Source organism: Vanacampus margaritifer, chromosome 2 (genome assembly GCF_051991255.1).
Source record: "Vanacampus margaritifer isolate UIUO_Vmar chromosome 2, RoL_Vmar_1.0, whole genome shotgun sequence".
NCBI classification, from domain to species: Eukaryota; Metazoa; Chordata; class Actinopteri; order Syngnathiformes; family Syngnathidae; genus Vanacampus; species Vanacampus margaritifer.
In genome coordinates, this window is record NC_135433.1 from 49776047 (window position 1) to 49795802 (window position 19756).

The following is a 19756-nucleotide window of genomic DNA, read 5'->3' on the forward strand; positions in this document are numbered from 1 at the left end:
ATAAGAAATAATAATAATAAAAAAGTTTACGAAATACAGAATTGTATTTGCTGCAGTTATACAGTCATTTGAATTTACTACTCTATAATTTTCTAAGGATATTTTTCTTCAGCTCATAAACATAGACGCAATGTTGATGATCAGCAATAAAATGCTTTATATTCGTAGTTGCGCCTTATTTATTTCTGACGCTATCCTCGTTGACGAGGGAGAAAATCAATACGTTCGGAACGGTAGTTTACTTCTCTGTTTATCCGGATTTATTTTTCAGTGCACGCAGGAACCGGAAGTTAAATGTGTTCATCGTACTCGTGCGAGTTTTTGTTTACAACGAGAGGATCAAATTATTAAAACAGTTCACTTGAGATATTTGCTACTCACAGCAGGATATGTCGGACAACGAAGATAAGTAAGTCATATGAAAAAAAGTTGCATTTCACTGTGTTTACGTCATAGTTTGACAGTTATTTGAAGAAAACGTGTGCTAGCCGCACGGCTGCGTTAGAGCTGATCCACAATTTAGTTGGGTGATTGCTATAGTTTCTTCTTATGCTGATTTGATTCATGACCTCTCCCATTTTTGTAGCTTCGATGACGGAGATTTTGATGATGCCGAAGAAGACGAAGGATTAGATGACTTGGAAAACGCGGAAGATGTGAGACTGTATTTTAGATTTCTGTTTGTGTCCATCTTCAATTTGACGTGTTGCGATGATAACATTTTGATAACATTTTTTGCATCTCTTGGACAGGAAGATCAGGAAAATGTACAGATCCTCCCGGCAGGCCAGGGCCAGCAGGCCAACCAGAAGAGGATAACAACCTCATACATGACAAAGTATGAGCGAGCCAGAGTTTTGGGAACTCGAGCTCTCCAGATAGCGTAAGTGTTTTGTTGGGTTGAATGAGCATACGTTACAAACTGTTGGTGAAATTGTATTTTATGTAAAAATGCTTTACAATGTCAGCATGGTACTCCTGTTTGAAGCTACATACGATATACCTAAATGTTTTAACGTGACCACCAAAACACACTATATTCAGTACAGTTCACAGGCTTGAATCCAGGATGTACTTTTTCTGTCACCCAAAGTCAGCTGACTAGTTTCAATGTTTCTGTTTTGAATGTGACGTAGTTTTTTTTTTTATTAACAGGATGTGCGCACCGGTCATGGTGGAGCTGGAAGGAGAAACGGACCCCTTACAAATTGCAATGAAGGAGCTCAAGTAAGTAACTTTTGTATCTGTGTTCCCATGCGTCCTCCAAATCTTAAAAACAAAGCAAAAAGCATTTTAAAAAAAAAACTGCAGTACCAAATTCCAGGCCTGTAAGTCACTTCCTTGAAAATCTTAATCCAAGATAATTAAAGGAGGCAACTGGCATATTCATGATAGTTGAAGAAGATCATAAATATGAGTAAATATATCTAAAATTAATATATGAACAACATAAGTGTACAAGAATATTAAAACCAGAAGTGACAGATATCCTGAAGGATATTATTTGACATCTTGTAATTACAGTTTTCTCTAGAAGTTTGGCACATTTCTTGAAACTGAGATGACATTTTCAAAATACCATGGACAAATCCCTAAACTACCTTACAATTGGTCTTGACTGAATGGCATTTCTCATTGCTTTCATCAAATTGCCAATGTCTTAGAACATATCTCAATAGACTATATTCCACAGAGGAGGCGGGACTTCCGACTTCAGGGTTTTCACCCATCAATTTTGTTTCGTTTCCGGTTATGATGTAATTGACCGCGTCCCAATACTCGCAGGAATAGTTTTATGTAGTCTTTTATACTGCAATGACATTTGTAACGACGGGCAGGTGAAATTACTGTAGGCGCGTTTGTTGCGCGTGCAGTATTTGTCCACATTAGTTGTCATCAATATGATTTAGTTCATGAGGGAGGTGGAAAGCCAGTATTGGGACGTGGCCAACAGTAACCGGAAACATTATTGCTGTGTGTTTTACGGAAGTCGGAAGTCCGTGGCATCTAGTCAATTGCCTTAGTGGATCTGTGCTAATGTTTGTGTACATTTAGCCTACCGTTAGCACAATGTGCCCACATTTAGTACATTTTCCAAATGGATAGATCTTGCTGATCGAACTGGATTAGTTGTTTTTCAGTCTAATGGCCGTCGTCTCCAAAACGTCATCAGGATTTCAGTGTGTAAGTCATAATATGCAAAATCATCTGTTCAATTGTCAAAAATAGTCTGGCATATCTCAGAGGTTCAGTGTAGAGGATGGTTGAGACACTCACGCCGTTTTTTCCTCGCTGCATTGCAAGGGAAAACCTTTGGCCAAACAGAGAGAAGCATATGGATGGCCAAGAGAATGAGGATGATGGTCAAAAGGGGGAAGGCTAGTGAAAGTGTTACAGTAGTTGGTTCTTCATTTACGCTGTGTGCGAGATATTATTTTAGTTATCAGTTTTTCATAAATCTACAGAATTTGGCTTACACTTTATTTATTTTTTTGCACTCTAATGTGTAAGTAACTTTGTGTGAATAAAAAGTGTTGCAATTTCCTTGACTGTGAGTGGAGTATGTCAAACCGCAAACTTTGAATACTGCTCTTGGCAAATCTTTCCCCCCCCTCAGTTTTATATATAATTGTATTTTGTTAGATATGAGAAAACGTCTAATGATTTTTGACTTGCAGTGCTCACAGAATGCCAAAGAGACGATGCATTTTGGGGGCACTGACTACGTGTATGACATAGAAATTAGATTTTGACACATAGGTGAGCTGTTTTGGGAGTGATATGAGCTCTTACAGGTGATTCAAAGAGTTGTGCAAAACCATCCAAGTTAAGAAGCACTAAGTAAATACAGATGAGCCAAAGCAATTGAGAAGGATCTTTGCAGTTGTGACAGTACTCTTTGTTTGGGAAAGGAACTTTGAGTGAAGCATGTGTGAGCAGTTTTGGGATATATATGTGCTTTTGCTAATGAACTGATAGTTTGTGCACAAATGTAAGTCTGTTTGGCCAAATGAGCTTGCAGTTTTGAAAATGTCATCTCAGTTTCAAGAAATGTGCCAAACCTATGGAGAAAAACTGTAATACCTTAGTCTCTGACCAAAGCATTAAATATATGAGATTTTTTTTTCTAGATATATTTTTACAGCTGTAAAATGCTTGCTTTTGAAAGACATTTCCTATGCGTTTGCCACCTGTTGCTTAATGCATGCCAATTCTTGTAATGTCAATATCAACCTTGTGTTTCTTTTTTCTCAAAATTGTTTACTGTGAATGAATAGTATGCAAAATAATATAATTATACGTTTTATGCTACAAAAATATAGAAATATTAAAAAAAACTGTCAAATTAACTCATTCACTGCCATTGTAGTGACATTATAGACGTCAACAAGAGTATGAAAACCTAGAAGTTTTATTATTGTTGTACATTTAGAACAGATATAAAATTTGTGATTAATCATGAGTTAACTAGTGAAGTCATGGGATTAATTATGAAGAATTCCTCATTTTTAATAATCTTCTTCTTTAAAAATAAAAAGTAATTAAATTTTTAATTTTATTTTTTTAAAGAAAAGATTATTAAAATTTAAGGGCGTCAGGCAATTATTTTTTAAAATCATAATTAATAGCATGACTTCACTAGTTAACTCACGATTAATCACAAATTTTATATCTATTCTAAATGTACAATGATATATATTTTTTAGGTTTTCATACTCTTGTTAACAAAAGTGGGAAAAATGAGCGCGGGGCAGTGGCGGAGTGGTACCGCCACTTGCCTTCGATGCATCTTGGCGTGGGTTCGCTACCCCGCCTCGACGACCCGCCTCGGACACCAGGTTAGTGCGTATGAATGTGTGCGCGTTTCTACGGTTACCCTGAACTGCAAAATGCAGAAACTCAAAGGTGAACACATCTGCAAACCAACAAACACTAAACAACACAAATGAAACACAAAAGTGGGAAAACTGTTAAACTAATAGAAATAGTTCAAATTCATTTTTGACCTCTATTGCTGTCAATGGCAGTGAAAGAGTTAATATGGCATTCATTTAAATCTTATTTGATTAGTTATTTAAAGTAAGACAACAACAGAAGATTTAATTTTGTGAAGTTCTTGTAAAGAACCAACATATTCAATTGCACGCACAGTGAAAAAAGTTAGCAACTATTTAGCCTTAATTTTTGCTCTTGCAACTTTAATATCCTGCCTTATTTGTTTGTGGCATTGGCTTTTTTTTTTTTTTTACACAAGTGCATCTTATTAAATTAGAATATTTTCCACAAGTGAATTTATTTCAGTAGTTCAATTCAATGTGAAAGTAGTTAATATGCAAGTAGGCAAGTAAGTAGTTAGATAAATACACACTAAGGAAAACATTTAATAATAATAAAAAAAAGGATAGTCATAGCTACAGCTAACAACAATACAAAATTAATCTCAAGAAAATAAAACAATCAAAATGTCCTTATATAGAAATTACTATATATTATAACTATATATATATATATATATATATATATATATATATATATATATATATATATATATAATATTTAGATTTCTTGAGATGCACTCTTATTTACAAACTGTACTTTGTGAGCATGTGGTGTCTCGTGTCGCCAACGTACGGCCACTAGCAGAATTTAGTTTGCTAAGAGTGGAGCAGGTATTCGTTGATCACATTGAGCAGGCTGCATCCTTGTATCATCCACTAGGTGTGGCAAGATCCCCATCATCATCCGCCGCTACCTTCCGGATGGAAGTTATGAAGACTGGGGCTGCGATGAGCTCATCATTAATGATTAAGTCGCCACCCTTCCTTCTAACGACAGCTGCCTACTGGAGGTGCTGTTGACTTTGTTTCTCCAAACTATCAAGTTGACTGTGCATCAAACTTCACCCTCGCCACTGCCTGTTTAAACCACATTGTAAGGAAGCTCTTCAAGGGGAAAATACCATAAATGTTTGTTTTAGAGAATAAAAAGCCTGTATTTTTACATATGTTGGTTTCGTGGAGTTGTGCCTGTAAAATAATAGTTGTAATGTTTTTAAGTTAAAGTTGTAGAGTTCTTGCACCTTTTTGTACTTTATTCACAACACAGGGACTTTCAGAAAGCTTGGTAAGAAACTATTTTTTCCCCGTTACAGTATGTCTGGAAAATGAATGTCACCACATTCCAGTAAAAAAGAGAGATGTTCACGTTATAACAAAATGATGGTTGTCGGTGATCAGCGATTCTGTTTTGTGTTGGCCAAATATCCCTCCAGCTATTGAGTCATGAGGTGCATTTGAGGAGTTACAAATAAACAAGTTTCTTTTGCAAGACCTTCATGCGTTATCTTGTCATCTCAAATTTCCAAATGGAACATTTTCATGTTCCAGGCTCCCATTCCATGTCCTGTATTATCTTAATGAAAATTTTTGAAATGCTCGCATTTGAAGCTTTTCATGATTTAATGCATTTGTCACCCTTGTGACATTGTGGCCTCCACACAGATGTACAGTAGCTGGTTTGCTCATTTAGCCGAGGGAGTGCTGTAAACTGCGCTGAAGCTTTTTGCCTCCAAACTTTCCTCTCCCGTGAAAATACATGCACAAACACAAAGCAGTATTGTTGGGGAAAAATAGGTTGTAGGCAGTAACTACGTCAGTGTATGTTGTCATTGCTTTGTCATTGGAGGATTAAAAATACACTAAAAAGTACAGATGACATGAAGAGTCTATACACATGATTTTTGTAATACATATTAACAAAAAAAACTGATACCAAGCTATTAATTAATGTGGCTCTTAACCCAAACAACTCAAATGAAATTTCCAAACAAGTTGGCAACAGTATGTCCTATGCGGGCCCACTAGTCTAAACCAAGTATTTAGATTAATATTGCATTTGTGGAATATGACTTAAGCAGCAAAATCCACCTGTTATTATTGATCTCAGGGGCAGCCATTTTGCCACTCGCTGTCAACTGAAAATGACATCACAGTTGCTCAGGGCTCAGGTAATGACCAATCACGGCTCATCTTGCGAATGCCACCTGATCAAATTCAGAAAACAGGTGAGCCAACAGTGAAGTTTGGTGGCAACAACATGAACAGGGGCGGGTTTTCTTAAGCTGGTAGAACATAAGATGGAGGGAATTATGAACAGTTCGAAACAGCAGCAAACTTGCCCATCACCTCCTCATCACCTCTGTCTGCACCAATGACAACTCTCTCACTTCTAAGAATGCTCTGCATCATTTCATCAAGGTCCAACCTTCACCTCCAGCTCACATCCTACCTGTGGCGCATACCCACTAACCACATTGATCATCACACCTTCGATTCCTAGCTTCAGGCTCATCACTCTATTTGACACTCTTTTTACCTCCAGGACGTTCCTAACAAAGTCCTCCTTCACGATAACTCCTACTCCATTTCTCTTCCTATCTACACCATGATAGAATAACTTGAACCCTGCTCCTAAACTTCTAGCTTTGCTCCCTTTCCACCTGCTCTCCTGAACACACAGTATGTCCACTTTCCTCCTCTGCATCATGCCAACCAGCTCTCTACCTTCTCCTATCATAGTTCCAACATTCAAAGTCCCTACTCCCACTAACAGATCATATGAAAAAAGCTTGCAGGAAAATAAAACTTACATAACTAAGACATAACATAACATTTACAAATTTAAGAGAGACTATATAATGACTAATATGAACCAAAAGTACTTTAAAGCATGGATCAAATTGAAGAAATACGGTTTTGTGAATTTGAATATAGAGTTATTGAAATTTCTCTTAACAAAATAAAAAGACCAGCAATAAATTGCAAATGTCTTTATCTTTGTATGCAAACCAAGTAAAAATATTTTTACCCTCAATCTTTACAGTATGGCGGCTATGGTCAGTCTTTTGAAAAATGCATTTCTTTACATCATTCCAGAACCTGATACTAAAAGGACAATCATAAAAAAAAAGAAGATGAATTACACTTTCTTGACCAGTTTTACAAAATGTACATCTATCATCTAAATTAACAAATCTTGACACATATACATTTGTAGGATATATTTTGTGCAATATTTTTATATATATTTTGTATACAAATATTTTTGTGTTTCCCGTACTATGTTTGTTATGAAATATTTAAAAGGAACAAGCCATGTTTTACATCAATTTATATTTGCAAATCGAGAGTTCCAGAAGAATTTCCCCAGAAGAATTTATCAGGGCGGGAAATTCGAACCTGAATACTGTCTGAAAACTATTGGCCAGAGGCTTGCAGGAGTACTCATTGTGAACAGCTAACGTGTTAATCTACTAATTAGATGTTTCAGTCAAAAATGGTCAAATGAAAAAGCTATTGTATTATTTTCTTAGCCAAATTGTTACACAGAGCAGCTAATCTCGGCATTAGAAGCTCAAAGTGCGATGCAATTAAAACATCCATAGTAAAATATAAAAAGAAAACCTGAGCACTATATTTATAAAAAAATAAATAAAACACGTGTAGGGGGACAGAGAAACCTTGTGAGGAAAGCACCCAAGTGGAGCTCATCAACACACCGAGGGATGACAGCTCATGGCCATCCAGATTGACGGCGGTAGGCCCCACACAGGGTGTAGAGCCCCCCCCCAAAGTTTCCCCTGACTCCCCTCCCCCTCCACGGTGAAAAGGTCAACCAGTACAGAGGCCTGCCATGTGAAAACATTGCAGCTAAAAGACAAGAAAATAAAATGCTAAAAAAGCTAAACGACAAAAGCCAGTGTAACTGTTGCCGTGTGTGTCTGGTAAAGAAGAGGAACAAATAAACAACGGGGAACTTTGGTCTGATCTTATTTGCCATGATTTGACAATGAATCCAGTCAATGCTGGTGGTAATGATTTCATATGTAAGTCTTTTGATAAGAGAAGACGACGGTGCCTGGGGGGACTGCAGGCTGCTTTCATGGCCATGTGACAATCAGCTGCACTAACCACAGTGAGGACAGCATCAGGCCGCCCGCAGCTGAGGATCCTGCTAATATCGTTCATCTTCAAACTGCACGCCATTAGCTTGCTGTTTAGCCATATTCGCCATTCGTCATGTTTCCATTTGCTCATTCAGTCACACATTTTTTTTCTTTCTCTGTGGGGCAGTGGTGATCTTACAACAGTCACAGCTCTGTCCTTTTCTCGTTGATCTCTTCTTACTGTGTTCTTAAATGTAATCGCAAGTTTTCAAAAAATCAAATCAAGTTCTAGTGTTTACTTTTTAAATGTGGTTAGCACATCTACATCACGGTTGGAGGTTAGAGGTTTGAGTTCACGCCTCCATATAACAATTTTCATGTTTGCCTACTTGTTTTCCCCCCCAACTTTATTCATTTATAAGCAGTTGGGGAGTGTGGTGCCTTGCTCAATGTGGCACAAAAGCAAACTGTCCCGTGTCCAGCAACCAGTCTCAAATATTTTTCAACTGCTCTCCATAGACCAGGCTTCGCCAATCCTGTTCCTTGAGGGCCGGAATCCTGCAGGCTTTAGATGTTTCTGCTGTCCAACACACCCGATTCATTTACAGTGTTCCCTCACTTTTCACGGTTGTTACGATCCAGTTCCACACCCACCCATGATAGGTACATTTACGCGAAATAGAGAATGTAAAAAAACAAAAACAACCCCCCCCCCCAAAAAAAAAAATTATTAAAAGTATTTTTATATTTTATATTTTTGGGGGCTTTTTTTAGTACTTTTTAAAATCAATTTTTTGGGGGCGAAGGCGCCACACAACTCCCACCCTTCTAAACACTTGTTAACTTTGGAAATGTAATTTTAAAAAAAATAACAGCATGAATAAAGAATACAGTAAAATCTGATCTTTAGAATCAGGTGTGTTGTTGGACGGAAACATCTCAAATCTGCGGGACTAAGGCCCTCCAAGACCAGGATTGGGGAAGCCTGGCATAGATCGTACTTATTCCATACCCTCAAGGAATGAGCCACTGCTGCCCATTTGCTCAAAATAGTTGGTTTCTCTTAAGAATGTCAGTAGCTTGTATTTTTTCAACCACATTAATGGCACATAAGAACAAAATTCCCTACGCATTTTTAAAACAACCGAAATCTGTTTTGATATTAACTCTAGGGTATGTACGCCAAAAAAATGCCCATTCCTGCCAGTAAAAAACACACAAAAAAATCATATGCCCATTTCCGCATGACGGCATATTAGGGTCACGTAGAAATAAACTCGCAAATTTGCGCGAAAAAAAACCCCTCTGAAATTTACGAGAAATAAACTCGCAAATTTTTGAGAGAAAAAAATCCTAAATTTACAAGAAATAAACTCACAGATTTGCTAGAAAAAATAGTCACAAACTTGCGAGAGATAAATGTAGTGTAGCAATAGTCTGGAGGAGGTGCTGGCTTTTATCCACCAGGTGCTAACGTAGGTTTTTCTCTTTCTCTCTTCTCTTTATAAAATGAAAAGGCAGGATGAACCTGGATAATATCGGCACAAACATCCGAGTACGCTACATGTATTTCTTGCGAGTTTTTTCCCCGCATAGTTTATTTCTCTTAATTTTACAAGTCTTTTTTTCTCATGAATTTGCCACTTTATAATGGAGCAAATTTGCAAGTTTGTTTCTCGTTAATTTGTGAGTCTTTTTCTTCTTCTGAATACCCCCCCCCCCCCAAAAAAAAATATACGTGACCTTAGTATGCCATTGTAGAAACAGGCCTCTGACAGTTTAAACAATAATAATTATATATATATTTATATTACTTTTTTATTTTTATTTTTTATTTTTTTTATTTTTTTTACTGGCGGTAATGGGCTTCCAAACTAAACTGTCCAATTGCTGCCGTATTTGACTTTAGAGGTTCTGTTAATGTGATGAGCATTAAGTAGCCCGTGTTATGATTCAGTCTCATCACATTGTGTGCAGCAAGTTTTGCACACACCAACAAAATCATAAGTTGTCCATGAATGTTATAGCTAAAGTGGGTCAACCGAGGCCCATCTGCTTATTACAAGCAAGAACCATCCACTGCATTCATCCATTTTCTATAGTGCTTGTCCTCATTAGGGTCACGGGCGAGATGGAGCCTATCCCAGCTGACTTATGTAAGAGGCAGGATCACATGCACAGGGAGAGCAATCAAAAGTTATTTGTAAATTTTTGAGTCAAAATTCAAACTGTCCTCATTGATTTATCTGTAGTTTTGAATTAAAAGTTGCTGGTAGTTTTCGGTTCTCTTCAGTTTAAGAAAGAGGATAAAATCACGCTCAGCCAAGCCGGGTGAATAGGAAGGTTGCTCCAGCACGACCATATTTGGAACTGTCGGATGCTCGGGCTATTATGAGCATGCTCGATGTCCTGCCACATTCCCACAGGATATCTTTGTAGATGTGCTGATTGATGTTCTCGCCCCACTAGTAATGTCCCACACCTGACTCATCAGATTGGCAACGATTACTCGTGCTTTCCCTGGTAACCATTATTTCCTTCATTTTTTAGGGTGCTAGCATTTCTTTAATGAAAGAGGGCACGTGCAGCAGAAATGACAGGACAAATGGGGTCTAGCAGGAGAACTGTCGGGTCTATGAGAGTCTCTTTTGTATCCTGGTGAAGCTACATGCCAGGCAGCTATGAGCAAGGCTCCCCTCGATTGCCCTATTTCCCTCCTCCCCCCAGTTCCCCTTCAATGGCCTGCTTTGTCTTTGCCCGGCTGATTAAGTGGAGGGAATTAGGAGTCAAGCTTAACCCGCCACTTACACAAAAATTTACACATTAAAACCTACAGCAACAAATGTGCAAAACCCAGCTTGGTGCTGGATTAGTTTTGTCATCAATATTAATTATATTATTATCTATATTGGTCATCAAGTATATTATACTTGATGACCAATTATTTCCACAGACAGGTCACAGTTTCCGTGTGTTGTGTAATCGGCCTGATAGAGTAATTTATGATCATTCATCTTGGTACTGGCCTCCGCTTTGATAGATGCTGTGTCTCAGTTAGGCGCCGGATGTGTGGCCACCTGTCATTGTATCGTCAACTTAATTTGATAATTTGTTATAATAACACTATCCAAAATAAGAATTGCAATCTCATATTTCAAGTGAGGATTATGACATACACTTTATTTACGTCATTATGCAGGGGTGGTCAACCCATTTGAATTACCTCATTAGTAAATTTACAGAATTGCCACTGCATTTGAATGTCATTGTGTGTATTTTCAACAAAAAAAAAATGTAATTTGACATCACAAGTCATGGAAAAAAGTACTAAACAAATATTTTAGGATTTCATTTATTTTAAGAAGATATTCAGGGACTTTCAACACTTTAAACCCAGAAAAAAAGAAGCTAAATTAGCTAAATCAGGGGCTGTTCTTTATAAATTAAAATATTTTCTCAAAAAAGCTAACAAAAAGCAACGTTGTTCATATACAGTATTGTACTTGCCTCACGTCATACTGTGCTGAAGTTTGGGGAAATGTACATGAAACAAACATAGACCCAATTATTAAATTACAGAAAAAACAATTGAATACTTAGTGAATACTAACCAATTATTTATTTGGTATTATAAAATATATCGATATTGTGTATTTGAAGACACTGGTAATGACATGTAATGATGATGGTAACAATAAGAATTTCTTTAAATTAATTAAGAAAACTAAACTTTAGGAGGGATTTATTTATATTAGAAACATGTAAAGTGAGGACCAGCACAAAATACAGTAAAAAAATTTTTTACATGTAAAACCATTTATGCTTCTAGGGTTATTGATAAAATGTAAAATAATATGAGTGTAGTATTTATTTATTTAGATTTGTTGAAATTCGATGTAATTCATGGGACTGATAGGCAATAATAAGCCTGATGCTTCAGCTTATTCCTTTTTCAGTCATTAATTGATTTGTTTAAAAGGATGTTTGTGTTTGCGTTTCTGTTTCATGTATGGAAGCAAACAAAACTTTTCATTCATTGAGGAGAAAAATAGCAATTTTGGCGACAGATTTTTCTGCCAAAATGAAAAGACCAAATCAATTTAGCAAGAACCAAGATGTCAAAGTTAGGTGTTTTAGTGGGTCATACAAAATGGTGTGCCATGCCGGATCTGGCCCGGCTAAGGGCCTTGAGTTTGATTCCTGTATACTAATGTAGTTCATTGGGGGGAAAGAACAAAAAGACAAAGCTTGGAATTGCAGTATAGCAAAGTTTTATTTAAATGAGTGCAAATAGTCATCCTCACATGTTTCAGCATTCACTTCTGCTGTCTGTTGCTGCGCCAGCAAAAACACGACTGGAACATGTCAACCATCAGGGAACAACAAAAGTCAAAAGTACAGAAAAAGATGACAGCATTTCTATAAACAGTATGAATAGGACTGGGGTTAGGAATATTGCCATAAAGTGATGGTAATGTACACAAAATGGAAAGAAGAGCAAGGCAATTGGATAAAAAAAAAAAGTATATGTATGTATTTAAAATGATACATTGCGATACATTTGAAACAAAGCCATTTGAGATGTTTTCCAGCATTTTGAAATGTAGAACAAGTGAAGATGCAAGTACATCTGAGAGATGTTGACAAAAATGAAATACATACTCACTCTGTAGAATAATGACTATAAAAGGAAAATGAGACGGTAATACAGAATGCAATGTGTTACTTTTGAATTAAATGTGTAAAAAGCAAGAATAAAAGATAAGGCACAGTGACTATTAAATGTTAGGCTCTGTGAAAATCCATCTTTGTGAAAGCCGTTCTATCTGCTTGTGGCAATGTTTTGTCAAAATTGCTGTCGATTGGAACTCGTGCACAATCTTGTGACATTTCACATTGAAATGGATTTTCAGTGGAGATAATAAAAGGCAGCACAGTAATAATACACAAAATGATGAAAACAGCGGTTAATGTGTTTAATAATGTATTGAGAAAGTGTTAAAAATTGGGCGTCTTTAAAAAAAGAAGAAGAAGGTTATATTAACTAAAATCTTTCATCAGTGTCAGGGTAAACATTAACAATTTGAAAAAAACCTATTCTATGTTATGTAGGTAAGAATGAATGTAAGGTAGCTTGGAATGTCACATTGGGAGAAACAATTATTATGGCAGTTTCTTAATTATAATTATAACGTTTTGGTGTCAAAACTTTGGTGATTTTACAATTATCTCATGTGTATAATTTTTTATAAATAAGTCACGGTGAGAGGTTTGCTTTGCAAATCAAATGATAATAAAATTGCAAAAAAACAAAACAAAAAAAAAATCAAAGAAACATAAACACAGCGCTATAAACAGGAACAAATGTGCTCGAAAAAACAGTGTCATCGTATTGTTTTGCTGAACACACTACCAGACAGTATATCTCTTTGATATAAATTGTGCCTGAATGGGCTAGCAAAGACTTGGGCTCTCCTCCATAAAACAAACAAAACACATTGAATGAGTGGTCAGGGTTTGATACCTGTTCATTCTTTGTAGATTTAGAATGTGCTCATCCTAAGAGTGACCCATGATAACCTCACTTCCATGCAGGGAGCCACCATCCTGACAGGGACATAATCCTTGATCTAATTGTGTAGTTTGAAGCGGTAGACATTTTGCTGCTGCAAATCCGGAACTTGACTCGTGCCAATGTCATCAGATTGCACGCACCAAAAGATCACCGAATGCTTTAAAAGCACCACGCTCCAAACTCATCCTTCACTTCTGACTGCATTTCTGCATCTGGGCGAGAACAATGCAGGGTTTCTTCCCTCCCGTCTCCCCAGCCGACTTGCCCGGTGCCAGCCCACTCCCCTCTGCCCAGACCGCTTTCACCAAAACTACTGCTGCTTGTCGGGTCGGGCCTGGGGGCCGGACCAGCACCGGCACCCAATGGTCTCGTTATCTGTCATGGTCGCGACAGCGTAGTGTAGATGGGCTGCTCCCAGTGTGTGGGGCTGTGTGACTGTGGCACACAGGATGGGTCGCTGATTGCTGTGTACAGGGGCCTCTGGGTGGGCCCCATGTATGAGAAGGCAGAGTATAAGCCTGTTGCCTGGCTCGAGTGAGCGTAGTAGGACCCTGAGGCCTGCTGGTCAGCATACTCTGCAAACTGAGCCCTGGCTGCCAGTGAGGGGAAGGCGGAGCTATAGTGAGGGAGGCTCAGAGGGGTATAGGTGACGTGGGAACCGGCTGCGGCCGCCTCTGAAAAGTGACTGCCAGCGCCGCCGGCTTCGCTCTTGATCTGGGTCTTGGACGGGTCTGAGCTCAGAAGGGAGCCGTGATGTTGTTGCGGCTGCTGCTTGGAAAGCCAGGCTGCCGAGTGTCCACTGGCCACTGAGGAGATGCCGTAGGTGTATTGGGATGCGGTCGTAATGGGCGTCGCCGCTCCTGACCCAGCACTCTGCCCGATCCCTGGATGGCCATTAGGGGGAAGGTACTGGTCAAACTCATTGACATCAAAAGGTTCCATGGTGGCCATCACGTCGTTGCTTATCTCACCGATGTCCATATTGCCAAAGTCGATGTGGGGCTTTCCGGACCCTGCGGCACCTGAACTACCCTCTGCTCCCATTGGGCCACGGGAGACCCCGTTGCCCAAAGCCTCCCTCTTTCCATCCCCCGCCCTCCCAGACTGAAGTTCTGTCTTGGGTGTGGTTGGTGGTGTAGGAGGACTGTGGCTGTGACCTGAACACAGAAGAAACCATGTTAAGGCTGTTTGTTGTTGTTTGATCAAATCTGAAATAATTAGTGCTGTCAAAGTAAAAACTTTAAGCTCTACCTCCTGAGTTAAAGCTTTAACACGAAAGTTAAAGCTTTACCTCAGCAGTTAAAGCTTTAACTTTTCATTTGAGTTAATGCTTTAACTCAGGAGTGAAATCTTTAACTTTGAATTGTTTAAAGGTTTAACTTTGACAGCACTAAAACAAATCAAATGTAAACCACTAATAATGTCAAAGGCATACTCGTGAGGTGAGTCAAAGGAGCCGGCAGCCCACCTGCAGCATGAGGGTGATGCCTATCTGCCAAAGGGGACCCAGCTCCCCCAGTGTGGACCACATCCAGATGGAGACCCTTGTAGATGGATTGCCTATGCCTGACCTCACCCTCCAAATGGCCTTCTGCATCGCTCCCTGACCCGGAACTGGTCTTTCCGTTCTTGCGGCGTCGAGGCTGGTATTTGTAGTCAGGGTAGTCTTTCTTGTGCTGCTTTCTCAACCTCTCCGCCTCCTCGATGAAGGGTCGCTTATCGCTCTCATTAAGAAGCCTTGGAAGAAGGAAAAACATCTATCAGAAATCAGCTTTCATTCACTCTTGGACCTCCCAAGACGTCAAACATCAACTTTCCAAACCTTTTCATGAAATGGACCATTCAAAATCTGTTCAGTGAAAATGAGACCACCTCACCTCCAAAGCTTCCCCAGCGTCTTGCTGAGCTCGGCGTTGTGCAGGTGCGGGTGTTGGTCTGCCAGTTTCCTCCGCGCCGCCTGCGCCCACACCATGAAGGCGTTCATCGGTCGCTTGACGTGCGGCTTGCTCTTGGTGCCGCTGTTCACACGCACGGGCATGGGCACCAGTGTCCAGTCGTAGCAGTTGAGCACCTGACTGACAGCCTTTCGGATCCCCACGGGGAAGCGCTCGTCCTCATCATCGGATTTCCCGGGGGGGTGGCCCCTTGCGCCATCATCCAGGACCGCCAGCAGCTGCTGCCTGTGGAGGGGCGACTCATCTCCACCGGCACCAGACGAATGTCCAGGTGATCGGGAGTGGCTGTCGTCCGACATGGCGGGACTGAGCTCGACATCTGACAAGCTCTGCTCCTCTCTGGACATCTTCATGAGGATGCTTGACGTTTTCCTTAAACTCTACCTGTTGGCTGCCTGCTGTTTGTCCCTACTCTAATGTACTAATGGGCCGACCGATGTTAGTGTGTCTGATCTTCTTCTGACCTCTGTTGAATTATAATATAAACTGCCAATCTGTCTCCACTCTCAACCTCCGTTGTAAAACTCTATGAGGGTTGAACATCAAAGTTCTTTCCATCCGTGTGGTTGGTATCATAGGCGGCTCAGTGCGCACCTTAGACCCCAGTTTACCTGCTAAAGCACGGCTGTCAGCACCAAACTCGCCCACCTATCTGATGACTTCCCGGCGTCTCTCTCCTCTGAGGCTCCCGCGATGGAAATTCAACAGGTGGGACCTGAAACAGCAGAACTTCAGGATGTTGCTTTTTGTTGAGGGGAGAATGTTGATGAAAGGGTTTTTTAGAACAACAACAGCAAAAACAATATAAGCGTAAGAGTAGAATTAGTGGTGGACCTGATTCTAGAAGCTTCTATGAGACAGAATTAAGAACATGAGTGAATTTAATTATTTTTTTATTTTTTGCAGCCATATTCAAATCTGTGGTACCTTTATTGTTACAAGTTCATCACTTGGTTAAGGGGAACGTCAACCCCAAAATATTATTCACAATATGTTCTATGTAGCCCCATGAGTCTAAGTGTGATATTCTGATTAATATTGTGTTTGTGGAGTATGAACAAAGAAGCAAAATGCACCGTTTTTAGCCATCTCAGGGGGCGGCCATTTTGCCAATTGCTGTCGACTCAAATGACATCACAGCTCTGGACTCTGGTAATGACCAATCACGGCTCAGTTTGTGAATGTCACATGACCAAACTCAGAAAACAGTTAAACTGTAGTTGGTCATTGGTGCCCTGAGCAACTGTGACGTTATTTTCAGCCGACAGCAAGTGACAAAATGGCCGCCTTCTGAGATGGATTAAAAAGAGTGGATTTTGCAAATTTTTTCATATTGCACAAACACAATTTTAATCAGAATGCTATGATCAAACTAGTGTTAGTGTAAACAACATAGTCTTGTAAAGATTTTTTTTGCGTCAACCTCGCCTTTAACTCGTGTTTCGTCCTTCGCTAATGATTTGTTCGAACTGACATGTCTTTTGAGGGAGCATACTGAATGGAACCACTTTAAGAACGGAATCATTTCCTTCACTAGAGCTGAGCTGTGAGCGTGCCGGCCGGACAAGAGTGGAACTGCGAAAGACACACAGCCATGGTGGGCGGGACGGACATCATTCACAGCGACTCAATGAAAGATTGTACTGTAAGCGATTCATTCACTGTGAAAGAGAGACATTTTGACTCATGATTGATATGATCTGTTTGGCATCCTTTTCTCCAAGCTAACGGCTAATGTTGAGTCAAGACACATGAAAACAAAGACTATGGATGCTTCCCCACTCTTTCTTCTAGCACTTCAGTCGTTATATGGCCATGCTCATTTCCCCCTCCCCAGACTAACATTTGCATTATTGTGCATGTATGGGTTAATGCATAAAGTGTTGCACAATGGCACAAACATGAGTGGCTTGTTATAGACGTCTGCTGGGGCTGGGTTTTTTTCCACACTCAAATGTAAGCAAAAAGTACGTTTAAGTCAAAAAGGCTTAATAATGGACTGGTGTAAAAGAGACCTCCACTGCCTGGAGTGAATACTTGAGTTGCCCTGGGCGATGGTAACCCACATTACGCCACAAATCTGTTGTGAGGTTTTTCTACGCAGTTCTTTGTTTGTCATTGAATGAGAAATTGGAAATCAGAAATCAATACCTACTGTTGTCTGATTTCTGACAAGGTAGAATAGAGTGACAGTTGTGCAACCTCTTTGTAGCGTAATTCAAATCAATGCTTGTACGCTGTTCCTTCTCAAATGAAAAGCTCAGTAATTAATCTTTTAGTTGCAAGTAATTCAAAGAGTTGGCAAACGTGTTGGTTTCTTTACGTAAGCATCACCCAAACCACCCCACAAAAATAAGCCACTGCTGTGCAAGATTTGGCAGTTATTCTAAGCTCTCAGGAGAGAAAGTGTTGGAATGATGTGAGGCCGCAAAAGCACAGACCTCGAATTTACATTGCACTTCTTGGATAAACACGGCCTGGCTGTGGAAATATAAACCTTTCAGTCCGTGTGTGCGTGGTGTGATTTGACACAGTGCGCTTGTTGCACAGGGCCGCGTCTTTTACAGGCAGCAAAATGTGTCCTTGTTTTGTCCGTTAAGTCAACACCCCGTCCCTTTACCCACTTTACACTTACACTCACAGAAGCATACAACTCAGTGGTTTGTTTGTTTGCCACCTTGACGGTGTAAATTGCGGGAAAATTTCAGCTCTAGCCCACGTCCGGTGATATTATAAAAGGTTACCTTTTTTTTTTATGGTTCCGTTGGGAGTTTCAATAATGCCCCACCCTTTTCAACAACTCCCCAACTTTATAAAGGTACTATAATACTAAACTTTTTTATGATTTATTTTTAGCTGACATTTTGCTACCTGTACTTCTTATGATTTACTTATTTCAAATTTAAATAACTGTCTTCTGAAACTACTGTATTGCCTAAATGGTCCATACTTGCGAGGGAAAAAAATACATAAACACGGCTCCAAAATTCCAAGCAGTTTGTTGCATTTGTGCTATTTTTTTAATACAACATGATAACCTAATAGTTTACAAAGTACTCTTGTTGTTTATTTACATTTATTTTAGTGCACACGAGGAATTTCATGAATATGAACGTATTAATTTCACTTGTTTGGCCTCTAATTTGCTTATTTTTTGTCCAGTTACAATAACTCACATTTAATTGGACGTTGCTCTCATCACCAAGGAACTGAAAACAACTTTATCAAAACAAATTCAAATCACAAAAACGTTTTTGTAACGTGACCAAATTTCTGACTTCAGCAGGCTGGATAGCAAATATGAAATAACCCAAATATAACTTGCACAATGTTGACACAAGGACACAAAGGTAATCTGTCATTTAAAAGAACAGGTGAATTTTTTAAATGATCTGTAATTGAGGCATGAAGTGTTTGCATTATAGTTGAATGGATGACAGTTGCTTTTTCAGTTATTTAGTGCAAATAAAGAGCTTATGATGGCTTTGCCTCAAATTTGCAAAAGAAGACAGATTGCGAGCAGGCATAGCAGCAAAAATAGAAGAAATGCATCTTACTTCAGTACTGCGGAAAAGTTGAAGGTGACTTGTACAGGAGAATCCTTCAGTTTCTTTCCACGGTGACACTGCAGGCTTCCCCGGCCCTCTCAGTCGCTGTGCCAGGCTATGAATGCACGCTCTGTGTGACTGTGACGGGCCTTAAAGGGCTCCTTGTATGAGTCAAGAGAGAAAAAAAAATAGTAAAGTAAAACGAGGGAGGATAAGTCTTAAAGGAACAGCAACTTGCAGGTAAAACTGGCATGTGATTGGCTTAAAGTTGATCTCGCTCCCGCTCCCTCTTGAATTTAGGTAAAGCTTTTGAAACAAATCAAACTCGTGCATAAAATGGACAACGTGCATTTATGCATTGGAGTGTTCAGGGATTTGCTCCCACTCACGTGTGATTATTGTTTGCATTTACATGTACATGCAGTATTATTTCATTTTCATTTCAGTACTTATAATGGGATTCCACATAATTAGCCTCTTGCCCAAGCTCCAAAAGTTCACCTCAATCACTTATACGTGGACACAATTAGCACAATTTTATAGTTTTCTGTGAATGACTCGCACATCTAAAGTAAAATGTGCAAACGGGATTTTTTTCAATATGTTAACTACATCATTTCATCACTTGGATGAAAATGATCTATTTCGTTTTCTCAGAATTTCATTTTACAGTGAGTGTACACTAGTGTTAATTTTATCCGCCATATTTAAATTTAGTCTCACTTTTAGTCCA

At 39.3% G+C, this 19756-nt stretch overlaps 2 protein-coding genes across 3 annotated transcripts; one reads left to right on the plus strand and one right to left on the minus strand.

Moving 5' to 3' along the window:
• The first annotated feature begins 241 nt into the window (after positions 1–241).
• polr2f (RNA polymerase II, I and III subunit F) lies at positions 242–5331 on the plus strand. The gene is made up of 5 exons (XM_077559758.1): positions 242–409; positions 587–656; positions 753–883; positions 1156–1227; positions 4720–5331. The coding sequence occupies exons 1-5, from the start codon at positions 390–392 to the stop codon at positions 4808–4810; spliced, it is 384 nt and encodes a 127-aa protein (XP_077415884.1). The 5' UTR covers positions 242–389; the 3' UTR covers positions 4811–5331.
• Positions 5332–12199: 6868 nt separating this feature from the next.
• sox10 (SRY-box transcription factor 10) lies at positions 12200–19193 on the minus strand. Of its 2 annotated transcripts, XM_077558498.1 has the most exons (5): positions 19033–19193; positions 15398–16190; positions 14989–15257; positions 14492–14677; positions 12200–14404 (listed from the first exon to the last, which is right to left on the minus strand). In XM_077558498.1, exons 2-5 carry the CDS (start codon positions 15826–15828, stop codon positions 13899–13901), a joined length of 1392 nt encoding a protein of 463 aa, XP_077414624.1. In that variant the 5' UTR covers positions 15829–16190; positions 19033–19193; the 3' UTR covers positions 12200–13898. The 2 variants fall into 2 exon arrangements, with proteins under 2 accessions (XP_077414624.1, XP_077414623.1); XM_077558497.1 differs by having other exon boundaries at positions 12200–14677.
• Positions 19194–19756: the final 563 nt, after the last annotated feature.